At 40.9% G+C, this 15,264-nt stretch overlaps 1 protein-coding gene across 1 annotated transcript in view; it reads right to left on the minus strand.

Annotated features, from left to right (window-relative positions):
* LOC101361563 (PKHD1, fibrocystin/polyductin) overlaps positions 1–15,264 on the minus strand; it is a 413,510-nt gene that overhangs the window by 121,950 nt on the left and 276,296 nt on the right. The window contains exons 37-38 of the mRNA XM_023742674.1: positions 14,504–14,681; positions 12,889–13,084 (exon numbers count right to left, since the gene is read on the minus strand). Of these exons, the coding sequence (XP_023598442.1) occupies positions 12,889–13,084; positions 14,504–14,681 (374 nt within the window). The remainder of the gene's footprint in view (positions 1–12,888; positions 13,085–14,503; positions 14,682–15,264) is intronic.

A 15,264-nucleotide genomic window follows, 5' to 3' on the forward strand; every position in this document is an offset into this window, starting at 1 on the left:
TCCATGCAGAAGACCCAGGTTCAATTCCCAGTCAATGCACCTCAAGGGCAGCCACCACCCATCTGTCAGTGGAGGCTTGAGTGTTGCTATGATGTTGAACAGATTTCAGCAGAACTTCCAGACTAAGGCAGACTGGGAAGAAAGGTCTGGCAATCTACTTCCAAAAGCAAGCCAATGAAAACGATATGGATCACAACGGTCCAACCTGCAACTAATCCCAGGCAGCACCTCGTTCTGTTGTGCATGGTGTCATCGTGAGTTGGGGGTTGACTCAATGGCAGCTAACAACCAGAACATTCTCATTTTAAAATTTCCCATTATAAAAAGCATGAGTCTGTGGTTTTCTCCTTATACTCCACACACCTTAAGACAAGGTACCATGGCCAATATGCTCTTTACATGTTCTACAGGTAGTCCCTGACTTATAAGGGGTTTCTGTCCCAACGACTCTGTTGTAGGTCAGTTCTGTCTTAAGTCGAATACCTCTTTTTTTTTTTTTCTTTTCAGTTTTCATTATTATTGCCTTTTATTATCAGTATCTTTACAAATCTGATCTTTATTTGTCTTTGGGGGTTGGAAACATTACATATAAACTTACAGATATGACGACATCAGCAAATTACATGCTGCAACATTGTATGTAGTACATATTACTAACAATAGGGTGTACCAAAAGAAAAAAGAAAAAAAAGTCGTAAGTGCAGTTCATCATAACTTGAATACATTGTAACCCAGGGACTACCTGTACTATTATCTCTAATTCTAAGACTTTGCTTATGATGTTCCATTACCTTATACATATTCCACCTGCCTTTCTAACTTAAAAAAAAATACAGCCACCAGTCAAGCATCTGATCTTTTCTATAAGGTTTAACTCACTCACTTATGCTTATACTGATCTCTGCATTCTCTAAAATTGAAAAGGATTTCTAAGTCCATACTGTGATATTTATCCCAAATGGGTTCTCAATTTAGTAAATATTTATTGAGCATCACCTGTGAATTTAGAATTTCATCATAGTTAGCTATGTTTCCAAATCTTTCAGGGCAGAGCCTAGGGGTTGGACTTTTCTCATATACCTTCTGATACCAGATATTGCTGGACATGTAGGTATTTAAATTTCATAGACCAGTCCAGAAATCCTAATATGGCAGTGCTCTACTCTGAATACTCATTACTTACCTGACAATTTAAACACATCTGCCTACTCTCCTAGAGCCAGGAAATAACCCAGTTTGAGGAGTCAATATGCAAAACAGAAAAAAAGTTAAGCTTAATCAGAAAAAAAAAGTGGTGGGGGGTTGGACAAGATAATATCTAAAAATATGCAGAAAGCTATCGCAATAGACTACCCATCTAAATACTGCAATAGGATCAAACTTTAAGAAGGTAAATTAGAAAAAATTCCAGGAACCATTTGGAAAGAAAAGTCAGTTCATTTAAAAGTGTTACACAATTCATTCCTGTCAATGATATCCAACAGTTGTAGACTTCAAGTACATCTGTGACCTCATCCTCAAAACAGAGCCACCAAGGTAAGAAAAATAATAACAGATACACAAAAAATATATATTTTTCAAACCTGCTCTCATCATTTTATAGTGATTAATTCAACCCCAAATAAGAATGATTCATACTTATAAGAGGAATAGTTGGGGAGAGGAATGAAGGAAATATTTTTTTCCCCACTACATAGTTGAGATAATTTGAAGTACCACAAAAACAATCAACTTATCCAAAATCCCTTGGGATAAAAGAAATACCCTAAGTATTCAGGTACAGCAGCTATCACTGTGATAATGGACCCTTAGAGACTAAAGCGACTAACCCTCAAAGTATCTACTCCCATTGAAGGCTGTTCCACTTGTTCTTTCATTCACTCCATCATTTACCCAAGCTGGAGCAGGCCCAGGTGACACGTACTGTTCTTGGTAAGCCAAGGCTTCCTGGCGCAGTGTTCTGTCATGTCTGTAGATTTCTACACTACACTGCACCAATGGTTTCTGGACTCAGTGATCCAACAGTCCCCATCTCCAAGGGAACCCCCTGGACATTGGAAAACTAAAAAGGACACTGAAAAGCTGCTGTTCCCTTTATTAACTTTAACACCAGAAGAGCTAGAGAAAAGTTACCAGAAGAATGAAAAGTTGGAAAAATCTGATTTCCTATACCACCACCCCAGCGTGTCACTCTGGGGGCTGGTTCTGAGTATGCGCGCCTAGGTCAAAGGGCCATTTCTTCCCAAACGTTATTGCTGGGCCATGTGAGACAGTAGAGTAAAGGGGAAGACTGTAGATGCTGGCATCCAACAGCCTGACTTGAATTCCTGGCTCTTTCAGTTCCTTAGCTCTGGATCAACAGTCTATTCACCATTTAATCTGAAAATGGGAATATTGTATTCTAATGCAAATAACACGCACCTCCTACGTTTGTTTGCCAATGGTGTCCTCCCCCCTGAAGGTATTTTCATAAGCGATGCTATGCCAATCTTTTTTTTTTTTTTTTTTTTTTACATTTTGCTGTAAAAAAAAAAAAATTAGCATGGTGTGCTTACAAAAATACAGGGAGGGAGGAGAAGGGCACGGTTGGCAAACAAACTTAAGAAGGTGCTCGTTGTTTTCATAAAAATATAATAATCATATTATTTACCTCATAGAGTTATTGGAAATAAAAGTTGGGATAATCCATGTAACATGCTTAGCACAGTATCTAGCACATAACAAACAATAACTGTTAGCTATTATCAGTATTGCAGTTCAATCCACAGCTGATCATGGGGATGGTACAGGACTGGGCAGGGTTTCATTCCATTGTGCAAGGGGTCACCGCGAGTTGGGGGCGACTTGATGGCAGCTAACAATAACAACATTAATAGTACTGTTATTATGGCATGTTCGTTATTCTAGGAGCCAGTTAACAAGACCCACGAAATATGGTTTTACTCTTTTTACAGCTGTATCTAATCATGATGATCCATAGGATTACAGAGTTGTAAGCAACTTAACCAGATATGCTAGAGTTTGCTAAGTGCTTTGACTCTATAAAAGACAGTGTAATGTTAAGTGCCATTTCCAATTTGGATAAATACAAAGAGGGATGAAAATCATTTGAGAATAAAGGTATTGACTTGGGAAGAGTCTAAAAGCTTTACATAAGCTGTGATATTGTACATATGTTTTCTCAGTGCTTATGATTTCTGATTTTGTATTTGTAATATGAGAATGGTTGATCTACCTTGTTTATAAATGGAGCCCTTTGTAGTTGATCCTTCCCAGATTGTAAGAAGATCTGGTCCTCAGAAAGAAAAGGCAGTCTTTAGGTCAATTATTGTCTAATTATTTTGAAGAGTGCTATGATCTAAGCTTGCTATAAACACAGACATCTAGGGGGAAGAGAGAAATGTGCTAAGAAAATGGCTCCTGGTAAGAGGAAAAAGATTAAGTTAGTTAGATATAACACAAGTGCCTGGAGGCCCCATTCTTTCTTGGTATTTTGAAAGGAGAACAGCCAATGAAAACTCTATGGATCATCAGGTTCTATCCCCAACTGATCATGGGGATGGTGCAGGACCAGGCAGCATTTTGTTCCGTTGGGCATGGAGTCCCCACAGTTTGGGGGCTGATTCAACGGCAGCTAACAACAGCAACAACAAATTTAAAAAGAAAAAGAAAACACCTGCCATCTTTGCAGACCATAGACTCCTTCCCTATTTCACTCTTCCGTTCATATTCCTACTCTCACATTCCCATTGAGGTTCATGCATATACTGGGGCCTCCTGTTGAGTCCGCCATTATCTAGTATGAGTCAGCCACTGACTACACATGGACACGACCTGAAACAGCATCTCCAATCCATGTCTGTAAACTTCATCCAGTCCCACCCTGACCCATGGCTTCTCTCTCTCTGTCTCTGTCTGCCCTGGACCGAGACTCTGGTTTGTCCCCAAGCCAGCTGTTAGATTCAATCCTCTGTCTGGATTTTCAGCTTAGCTTGCCCTATCTTCTACCTTCACGTCTTCTTCCGGATCTGCCTCGCACACCTGCATACATACTGCTGCTCTATATCTCCCTTCCCGTTCAGTGAACTTGACCTTGCTCCCAGATGTTGACCTCTTTCACTTAGTCACAAAGAAGGCATTCTTGTGAATTGGTGCCTGGGCAGCTAAGGCTTGATTCACAAGACCACACTTCTCTCTGATTCAAAGGTGGGCAGCAGACAGTGACAGCCACGAAGTCACGTGGCCCTCATTAAAGACTTTCACAGAAATACTGTATTAAAACGCTGAGGTCACCTTTGAGTCTTCTATTATTCCCAATAAAATTCATTCATGGAAGTATGTAATCATTTAAGGATAAAAGAAAAAGAAAAAGATCAAGATGCCGACAGATATACAGGTATCCCCTGCTTTTCAAAAGTTCGCTAAATTTATGCCACTTCACTTTTACGAAAGACCTACATTAATAACTGTTCTTGCTAACCGAAAGAAATCCGAATAGGCTTTTCGCTTTTATGAAAAAAGGCGAAAAACAGAAATATCATTAAGCGTTTGTTTTGCAGCAAGCCATTAAAGAGGGAACACACAGTTCGAGCAGCGAGAGTGGCGTGGTCAAGCTCCTTCGCCGGGAACTACACTCAGCATCTCAGCATCAAGCTGCTGTAGCTCTGAACTGTGTCTGTGAGCATCTGTGCTTTATCTCCATTTATTTTGCACATCTGTTAGCAAGAGGTGTCTTAAAGTATCAAAAAAGCCTAAGAGAGCTCGTAAGGGTGTTACACTTAGTGGAAAACTGGATGTTTTACTACATTGTACATACATTATTTCTACTTTATATAGTCTATTTGTCACATCATTCCTGCTTTTACTATATGTTAGTGTTATTTCAGGTTTTATGTTTTATTTGGTATGATTTGGTAGGTTACTTTTTGGGTCTGGGAATGCTCAAAAATTTTCCCCATGTAAATTAATGGAAATTGCTTCTTCCCCTTACAGCATTTTGGCTTACAAAAGTTTTCATGTGACCACTCAACTTTCAGGTAGCGGGGAAACCTATACCTGCGTTAACCAGTCCTGAGAGCTCAATTAAACCTACTTAACTAACTCAGACAACAATAATAGTCGTTACTGTGACTCAGAGCAATGTTTACCATGCTTGTGTGGGGCATTGGTGATTTCCTGAGCCCTACTCCAGACCTAGGGAGCCCTGGTGGTGCAGTGGTTAAGCGATCAGCTGCTAACTGAAAGGTCAGTGGCTCCAACCCCCCAGCCATTCTGTGGGAGAAAGACGTGGCAGTCTGCTTCTGTAAAGATTAGATCCTTGGAAACCCTATGGGGCAGGTCTACTCTGTCCTATAGGGTCACTATGAGTCCGAACCAACTTGACAACAACAGGTTTTGGATTTACCCCAGAACTAAAAGGAGCCCTGGTGGCACAGTCGTTAAGCTCTTGGCTGCTAAGATTCAAACTCACCAGCCTGAACTCCAGGAAAGAAACATGTGGTAGTCTGCTTCCTTAGAGATTACAGCCTTGGAAATCCTATGGGGCAGGTCTACTCTGTCCTACAGGGTTGCTATGAGTCGGGATCAACTCAATGACAATTGGTTTTAATGGGACCCCAGACCTACTGAATCAGAGTCTCTGGGGAAGGACCTAGGAACAAGCATTCCAGCTGTTTGTCAATGAAGCAAGTTTATAAAACACTGAATACGGAATTATACAACTTCTCTCATACTATATTATGAAAAATGTAGGGTTTTTTCTCAAGAGCAGTTGTTCTTAGCAAGCAAAGACCGAGAGACCCAGATGAAAAAGATATCCTTGTGCTCGCAATTCTTTTCATCAAATATACCAAAAACGTGCAGACCACATGATACCTCAAAAATATAAAATGTGAGGTGATTATTTTAGCTGGCATAAATTTTTTTTATTTTTATGGCTATGGACTTTAGCGTATGTTAGAAAAAACAACTAGTTAATCAAACCCATGATTTTATAGATATTATTGCTTAGGAAGAGGTTGAGTTTTAAAAATAAAATAGTGTGGGAATTGATTTAAGAAAAATATTAAGTAAATGATAGCATGGAGGTATAAGGATGTGACAAGATTATAAAGGCAATATTCAGATATCTAAAGTTGAGGACGCACAGTGCTGATAAGTACAGGTTTTTCCTATAAATGGAAAGAAGAAAAATTGGTTTACAAAGGTAGGGATATAAGCTTGGATTAAGAAAAAATGGCTTACTAGAATGAGCACTGAATTCAGAGTCAGAAAAGCTCAGTTTGAACACCGGTTGTACTACTTACCACGTTCCTGCTAATACTTAACTTCTTAACCTGGGTGATTCCTAGAAAAAATACTTCTGACTTCTAAGGTTTCTTTAAGGAGCCCTGGTAGCACAGTCATTAAGCACTCAGCTGCTAATTGAAAGGTTGGAGGTTTGAACACACCAGCTGATCCACAGGAGAAAAGACCTGGCAATCTGCTCCCGTAAAGATTACAGCCTTAAAAACCCTGTAGGGCAGTTCTACTCTGCTTATGAGGTTGCTGTGAGTCAATCTACTCAACAGCAACGGGTTTGGTTTGGGGTTTAAGTCTTCCTTCCTTCCTCCTTCCCTCCCTCTCTTCCTTCCTTCTTCCCTTCCTTTTTTTTTTTTTTTTGAAGAAGTTGCTTCTAACTAAAAGGTAATATCCCTTTTCACATCCCCAGCTCTTTTCCATTATCTATATTTTTGCTGTAAAAGTTAGTGCATTTCCCTGGAGCCAATCCTCCACATTACTGGTAAAATTCCTTAGAGATCTTTGGGGAATGAGTTTCCTTAAGAATGTAAATTAATTTATTAACTATAATACTATAGATTGCCTGAGACGGCCTCAGCATGGGATGGCTACAGAGTTTCAGAAGATTATGATTCTGCTCTGCGTACAAAATCCTCCTAAGGAGCTCTGGGGAGCCAGCTGAGTTCCCTCTCCTTCTTGGATGCTACCAGGATTCCTTTTCAAGGACGCGCAGCATCTGCTAGACCGACTTCAGAACAGAATGGTCTCTCCAGCAGTCTGCTCTGCCCCAGCACCCTCTTCCCTTTGAGAAAACAGAAACCTAGGTGGTAGCCATGATTTCCCAATCCCAGATTCAGGAAAACATTTCTCATTTTCAGGATGTCCCAACTTAACAGCATCTTTTCTGATCCCTCTGCGTGATGTGACTTGAGCTCTTCAGGCAACTGACACAAAAAAATAGAGTCCATCTGTCTTTCCAGCCACAGCCCTCTTGCCCTCGTAGACTACCCCAGCTTCTCGACAAACAGCCTGCCTTTATCTTTGTGACGGGGACATTTGGAGACAAGCATTGGCCAGGCTGGCTAGACGTGCCTTTTTTGAGTCCCATCTGAAAAGTCTTCCCAGGCGGACCTCCTCAGCTGCCACCTCACACAATGTCCCTGCTCAGCTGCACCTCTGCTGTGAGTGGGGTCCGTGTGAACTGGTGACAGCGACTGTGAATGGCCCAGAATCTGACATGAATTTATCACTGGCTACTGGTTGGGTGGGAGATAAAGCAAGGGGAAGGGGTTGTAAGTGTTTAATGCACCCTGCCACAACCCAACCATCCCCTAAAGAGCCTCTTACCGATATAAAAGGGCAGGGTCAAAAGTAAGTTGACCCCTGACAGAATGTACAATTATTAGAAGAGGACTGTGTATGAGCAGCTGCTGGAACCCCATGGCTCCGCATCGGGCTTCCAAGAGTCAGAATATGAATAATCAACTCAAGGTTGTTTTCTCCACCCCCTCCACCCTCTTCCCCTCCCCTCAATCTTCTCCTCCTGTTTTGGGCAAGTTCTATTATATTTCTACAGGAAGAAGCATAGCCCTCCCCAGCAGCTGCAATAATTGTGTTCCTATTGTGATGAAGACCACCTCCTGGCCACCCCCCTACAAGTGGCCATTGTGAGAGGAGGGTCAGTGATTATACGCTCCACCTGATGCTTTGGGAGACCCAGCTGCCTAAGTGCTGACACACGAGTGTGCGGAAGGCCAGGGCGGGGGCTGGTGTCGGTGGAGGCAGGAGGTGGGGGACCCACGTCTGTGAGATGGGACTCTGACATACCAGACCTTTTGCATAAGTCAAGCCCAGAACAAATGAGGCTTTATCAAGCCCAGTGATGAGGGGTCTCATCTCCCTTTGAAGTGGAACTGAGCGTGGGGCCTAGCAGCTTTTCCTCCTTTGGACCAAGCAAACATCCTTCTTTTGATATGCTACATGCTCATTATCTCTGCCCCATTTAATGATTTTTGATTGAAGGGTGGCGGCTGGGATGCTGAGAGATCGTTAGAGAGGCTCCATACAGCCCGGCCTCTAAGAAAGGCTGTCCTTGTGCCTGGTCCTAAATTTGGAATTTCTTAACAGTGTGTGCTTGTTCTTAGAGGCAGATAAGGGCTGAGCGTGAAATTCTTAATTAAGCAATAAATAGAGAGTGGGGTGTCAGCAGATGTAGCCAGTAGCCATGGCAACGGGAATCACATGGGCAAGAGAGCTGAAACTAAATGTAGGCCTCAGGCCTGGGCCTGACTGACAGCTGAAGAATCCGACAAAGCTTGTAAACCAGATTAATTAGCTGACTAATTATTTCATAGCGTTAATGTAACTAAAAAATAAAAATAGTTCACCATGAACTGAAACATCCCTGCAAAAACACAGCAGGAAAAGAGGCAATGGGGAGCCGGTTCTGTGAGGAAGAGACGTGAGCTGCCAGGGAATCGAATCGTGTAAACGGAAAAATGGGCTCACTTGATGTTGCTCCCAACTCTGAAAACATAAAGGAACACTTGTATTACAGTCATACTCATGCCCAAGCACGGCATAGATGTTACAGTTTGGAACGGCTGCTCATAATAGTTTATCACATCAAATACTGCAATGGGTGGGTCCAAACACATTTTATAGCATATCAGTTCTTTACTTTATGTGTGGTCTGTTTTATAAGTAAGCTCCTGGGGCAGAATTCTCAATGGCTTTAGAAAGGTAACCTGAACCATTCACCTTAAGAGATATTTTTAGATGAGTGAAGTTAATATTATCCCATGAATAACAATTGCTTAAATAGTATTAAATTTTAATCATGGGAACAATATATCATATATGTCATATTATAGTTGGATCTCAGTCATCCCACAAAATCTAGTATAAGGAGGTGGAACAAGACCCTTTGAGAAAGGTTATGACATGTATACTTGAATTCAAGTCACGCAATGTTGTTGATCTTCTGGGTAAAAAGAAACATTCAAGACAAACAGTCGGTTGGGAAAATTTTTAGTAAAGCTACATGGCACGCTAATTACACTTGAAGATGTTTAGGTGTTTTGTGCCATAATTTCAAGTGACAAGTAAATATCTTTAGCCTCATTCTACAGATGAAGCCATTGAGGCATGGAGCAATTATGATGCCATGCCCCAGGTAAAGCAGCCAGCCACTGATTTAAAACCCTAAATCCTAAGCTCTGCCCAGGAGCTGTCCAAAGAACCTGCCTTCTATCAAGACATTTGCTAAACAAAGACAAAACTTGCTTTGGTGAAGAGAAATGCAAGGACCAAAATATACTGTATGTGCAGATTTTTTTTTCTTTGTCCCTGAGGGTCAGTGAGAAGTTTTCTGCCACAACCCTGCCTATCACCAACTCCCCCGCCCCCCGTTTTTCTTGGTCAGTGATCAAAGATTCTTTAGTGGGCAGCACACTCTAGTGGAGAGATCCACAGCCAGGAGCTAGAATGCCTGGGTTCTTATCTTTCCTCTTATTCTCAGTTGATCTAAGATCAGCCAGGCATCTCAAACCACACAGAAAGCAGCCAAATGGAGGAAATGAAGATAATCGTAATTTTTTACAACTTCCTATCCCACAGGATGTGGTAAGGTTGCCAACAAAACAAAACAAAAGATGGTCCACTTAGAAGTGGTCAACAAATGAATGAAGCACAGCCAATTGTCAATTGTTTGGGAATGAAACACCGGCCAGGAAAATGAGCAGCCCTGTTGAAAGTCAGAGAGGAAACTTGGTGCAACGGAAGGAGGTCAAGCAGTTTCCCTAAAATAAAACGAAACTCATGGATTCATAACTCTCCCCATGTTTTCACAGGAATATCGCACATAGACAGTAAAGTCTTGACTTCTGCTGTCTTCTGAGATTAAATGTATTTTATGAACGTTACCCCAGTCACAGACCTATAAAGTCACATGGTCTGAAAGAAAATTAAGTGAAAGAAGCTATCTAATCAATACTTAAAATGTACCATCCATAACAAGAACCATACTTCTTAGGGTCTTGTTGGGATATGTTATGGATTGAATTGTGTCCCCTCAAAATATGTGTTGGAATCCTAACCCCTGCATATGTGGATGTGATCCATTTTGGGAACAGTGTTTTCTTTGTTACGTTTATGGGACCATATCAGGGTAGCATGTGTGCTAAATCTTATCATTTCTGAGCTATAAAAAGAGTAGATTAGACACAGGCAGGAACATACTGAATGAAGACAGAAGCTATTGGATGACAAAGGCAGTAGATGAACCTACAAACTCAGGAACTTCAAGGATTTCTGACTAGTAGAAGCTGGAATAAACAAAGACTTCTGCTTGGAGCCATAATCTGAATTTGGGCTTCTAGCCTCCTGAACTGTGAGAAAATAAATTTCTGATCTTTATAGCCACCAACTCGTGGTATTTGTACTACGGCAGCACTATGTAACTAAGACAGGTAGCTGTGATAACTACCTCACTGCCATTACAGCATTAGGGAGTGCAGTCAGGTCTAGAGAAAACACAGTAACCTAACCACCAACTTGCTAGCGATGTTGTAAACTTTACACAGAGGACATCCAAAATTATAACCAAACCCACACAACTCAACGTAGCTGCTGGTTACCACCATCAAGGATCAGTGCAAGCCTTTTTTTCTCCTTTGTCCCCATGTCTTCTCTTGTGCCAGCCCAGAAATGGGAACATATGTAGCTCCAACCACATATCTATTCCATACACTCAATAGAGAAGGCACAATGACCACAAAAGCCACAACTTGGACCACTGGGAATCCTCTTCAAGGAGCAAGGGTCTCCAAATTTATCAAATATTCAACCAAACCTCTGCTACTTCCTGTTCCTTTTCCCACTCATATTTGAAGGTGAAGACACTAGAATATTATGATACTAAGAATTTTTTTAATTACTAAAAATCATCTACCCAATAACAATGTTTTATATTGAAATATTCATCTACATTATACGTAAATTATATACATCTATATATAGGTGAAAATGTGTATTTTCACCATATATGTGCATACATAGTGTAATACTACAACTTGCTATCAACTCAATTAATTATGCTAACAAAGGGGAATAAAATTTGTAAAATCATCTTTTTTTTTCTTTTTACCACAATTTTCCTTTATCATGCTTAGCTTATATAAGTGTTCAAATTAGTTTGCAGTTAATGAACACAATCTGACCAATGGACAAGACAGGCTCTTCAGAAGCATGCTAAGTATAGGAGAAAAGCAATGTGAAGTTAAAATTTTGTTGCATGATACACATCAAGTGAATAGTCCATAGTTAAAAGTCCAAGACTCTAGTGGTAAAACTCTAGTCTCAGGGATCTCTGTCCATCCCCAGTGTTTACAGTTTTAGGTTACAATTACGGAGAGATCAATCAGAAATAAAATTTCAATGGTACAATTCAGTGCCAATATAACATACAACGATCCATTTAGCCAATTCTTAAAAATCACCAGGGAAGCGGTCCTCCAAGGTTCAGAAGGGAGAGTGTTGACATGTTGTGGGGTTGTTAACCAATGTCATAAAACAATATGTGTACTGACTGTTTAATGAGAAACTATTTGTTCTGTAAACCTTCATCTAAAATTCAATTAAAAAAATTTTTTTAAAAAATAGCAGTGAAGCACCAGGCTCTGCTCTTTGATGCTATCGAAATTTAATAGTTCCAGGGCTAACTGTAGATCAGATTACATTAACAAATAGCTAAGCACACGTGAGAGAGACAAGGCACTCAGAAGAATTTCCTAGCCCTCTAAATTCTTACAGCCAAGTCTGGCTTGTGACAGGGGCTGGGACTTGCTGTGTGGATGAGGTCCCCTGAATTCGCCCAGGATCTATTAAGACCAATTGTCATCCTAGAGACCTATTTTACTAGATCCTCCTTATTACAGTAGACTCTGTATCTGTCACCTTGTCATCTCTGCTGTTCCTTGTACCTGTGGCCACAACCAACCATTCTGTCTTTCCATGTGTAGCTGTTCTTTCATTGCACAAACGCAAATACAACACTGCCCTAAAGAAAATTAAGAACTATTAATAAACCAAAATCCAAAACTCATTGCCATTAAGTCGATTCCAACTCATAGTGACTCTATAGGACAGAGTAGAACTGCCCCATAGGGTTTCCAAGGAGCGGCTGGTGGATTAGAGCTTGCCAGCCTTTTGGTTAGCAGCCAAGCTCTTAACTACTGTGTCACCAGGGTTCCAAAACTATTAACAGCGACCGATGTTTACTGCAGTGAAATAGGCACTCTGCTAAAGTGTTTTACATGCTATCCTTCATTTAATTTCCTATTTTTTGAGGTAGGTCCTATTATTATCCCATTTTACAGATGAGGAGGCTGAGCTTGGAGAGAAAGTAGCTTCTGAGTGTCCCATAGCTACTAAGTGTTGGAGCTGGAATTTAAATCTGGACTGTCTGATTTCAGAGCCCATGCACTTCACCATACACACAGCTGTCCCTTTCAAGTTCTTCAGCACTTCACGGTACCAAGGTCGGGAATCAAAGAGTAAATAGTGGTTTCTGATTACATAACCTCAAAACACTTACCCAGTTATACTTACCAAGATAGGTGAGTTGCCTCAAATGACTATCAAAGAACCAGTCACAGCTTTGGTCCTGACCAGGTAATGGAAGAGAAGAAAGGGGACGGCCCACCTGACTCCCACACCTTATGAGGATGTCAGGGTATGGTGGCATGTCGGTGTGCACCAGCAGGAGGTGATTCCCAGGAGCAAAGTTATCAAATGTCGCCGAGAACTTGAAGAGTGAGAAAAGAACAATAGTGATCATTTAGTGAGGAAGGCCCCCCAAAAAGGGCTAGAGAGAATGCTGATGGAGCAGTTTAGAAATAGGACACTTCAGAACTCAACTGTACCTTTTTCGTGGGAAATGGACCTACATTAAAATCCACTCTATAAATTTAAATTTAAATCCACTCCATAGGAATTTCTTCACTAAAGTTACAAATTCATAGAATGAATTGAGGAACTGGAAGATGCCCCAAGGATCTTCTTGTTTAACAACTTCAATTAACATATGAGAAAACCAAGGCCCAGATAAGTGAATGGACTTTTCCTAGGTCGCACAGCAAGAAGAGACAGAAACAGGTCTAGAATTTCTTTCCAGTTTTTCTCCACAACTTATAGAGGCAGGAAATGATAGGAGTGTCATCTGTTTATAACTATTAGAGCTAATAATGTTACAGCATTGAGTACATGCTTATTTTTATAAGTCATTCAGTCCTCACAAGACCCCCTGCGATTGTCACTATTACTGCCTCATTTTACAGATGAGGAGAGACTGAGGCAGACAGAGGTTCAATAACTTGCCCTCCATTCCAAAACTGGAAAGTGCAGGGCCGGGATATAAATTCAGGCCATCTAGTTCCAGAATCACCATCTCTCTGCCTTCAGCTGATGATAATTCCGCAGAATGTCCTCACCAGAACCTCAAGAAAGGAAAGGAGAAGCATGCAGCCTTTCTGAGAGCTGTGAATAGAGAATCAAGAGATTCTGCTTTGAATCCCCCAGAACTATGTCACACCAAAAGCAGTTTCTACCTCCCTAAGCACTGCCCTCATGACCCTTTGGGGGAATGTGTATGGTGAGGGGGAAGAAAGAAATGTGTTAAAAGAAAAGAAGCTTGAGGAAATCCACTAGATTGCTATTTTTGCATAAATTGCATCCATTTTCCTGATGCCTAGTCCAATCTTTGCTTCCGCAAAACATATGACTCCTTCAACCCAACCCAGGCCCCCGGACTCATACAGACCTTCAGTTACAAGTTAATATTTGACCACAAGGTGGCAGTATATAATGTATAAATGCCTTTTGTTAAGACATTTTCTCAGGCTACAAACACTTCTCTCTGGGGTAAACTGATTCTTAACCCCTAGGAATGCAATTCTATAGAATGCTTAGGAACTGTTTTTCATTATATCAATAAGACTAAATTTTCTGGCAGAACCATTCTGCATTCCAGGTGAGTCTTAAGCAAATTCTAAAATTTTCAAACTATAAAAGCAACCAGATCTCATAATCAGGTTACAATTATCTGGCCAAAATGCTGCTGCAGAGTTTTCTTTATCAGCATCAAAAGATGCTAATACCTACAACCCATTATTTAACAGAAGGAAAGATAAGGACCCTTAGGGGATGGGATGTAGCCTGGGGTTACCTGCAGAGGTCTGTTGATCCAAAGGGTCTCGAACTGCAATGTGTAGGTCTCTTGGTCCAAGAGCAGAGCCATCCAGCCATGTGGGTTTGACAATGTGTCATGTACATAATTGACAGTGGTTGTCTTATTTCTGCTGTCAGTCATAGTTAAATCATAAGAAACATACGCAGCATTAGCTCTAGGGTAATTAAAAAAAAATAAAATGGGTTTCCAGTTATTTGTCAGTTCTAGATCTAATGTACCCCTCTTTCACCAACTGTAATTCATCATTGTGTTCTCTCCCTATATATCTTAGGCCCTCTTTATACACATGTCTATGTAGGTTTTAATGGTCAGTGAGTGGTCCAAACAGCCCTGGAAGAAGTTGCTATTGGATTGTTTGTGCATCACACTGGCCTGGTGGGCTACAGGTGTAGCACTCAGCTCTTAGGCCACTAATAAGTATCACCTTAAAGAGGTTATATGAGCCAGGAATATATACTATTAATTAAACAAAAAGTGCTGATGGCCAGGATTTTGCTGTAGACCAAGTGTATCAGCAGCAGAAAATATACATATTATTATTGATAATTAGGTGTTCCTAGAGGAACAAAGAGGAGTCCCTGGGTAGTGCAAAAGGTTAACACGCTCAGCCAACAGAAAAGGTGGGAGGTTCAAGCCCACCCAGATGGACCTCAGAAGAAAGGCCTGGCGATCAACTTCTGAAAAAAATTAGCCATTGAAAACCCTGTGGAGCATAGTTCTACCCTGACACACACAGG

This window comes from Trichechus manatus, unplaced genomic scaffold (genome assembly GCF_000243295.1).
Source record: "Trichechus manatus latirostris isolate Lorelei unplaced genomic scaffold, TriManLat1.0 scaffold00215, whole genome shotgun sequence".
NCBI classification, from domain to species: domain Eukaryota; kingdom Metazoa; phylum Chordata; class Mammalia; order Sirenia; family Trichechidae; genus Trichechus; species Trichechus manatus.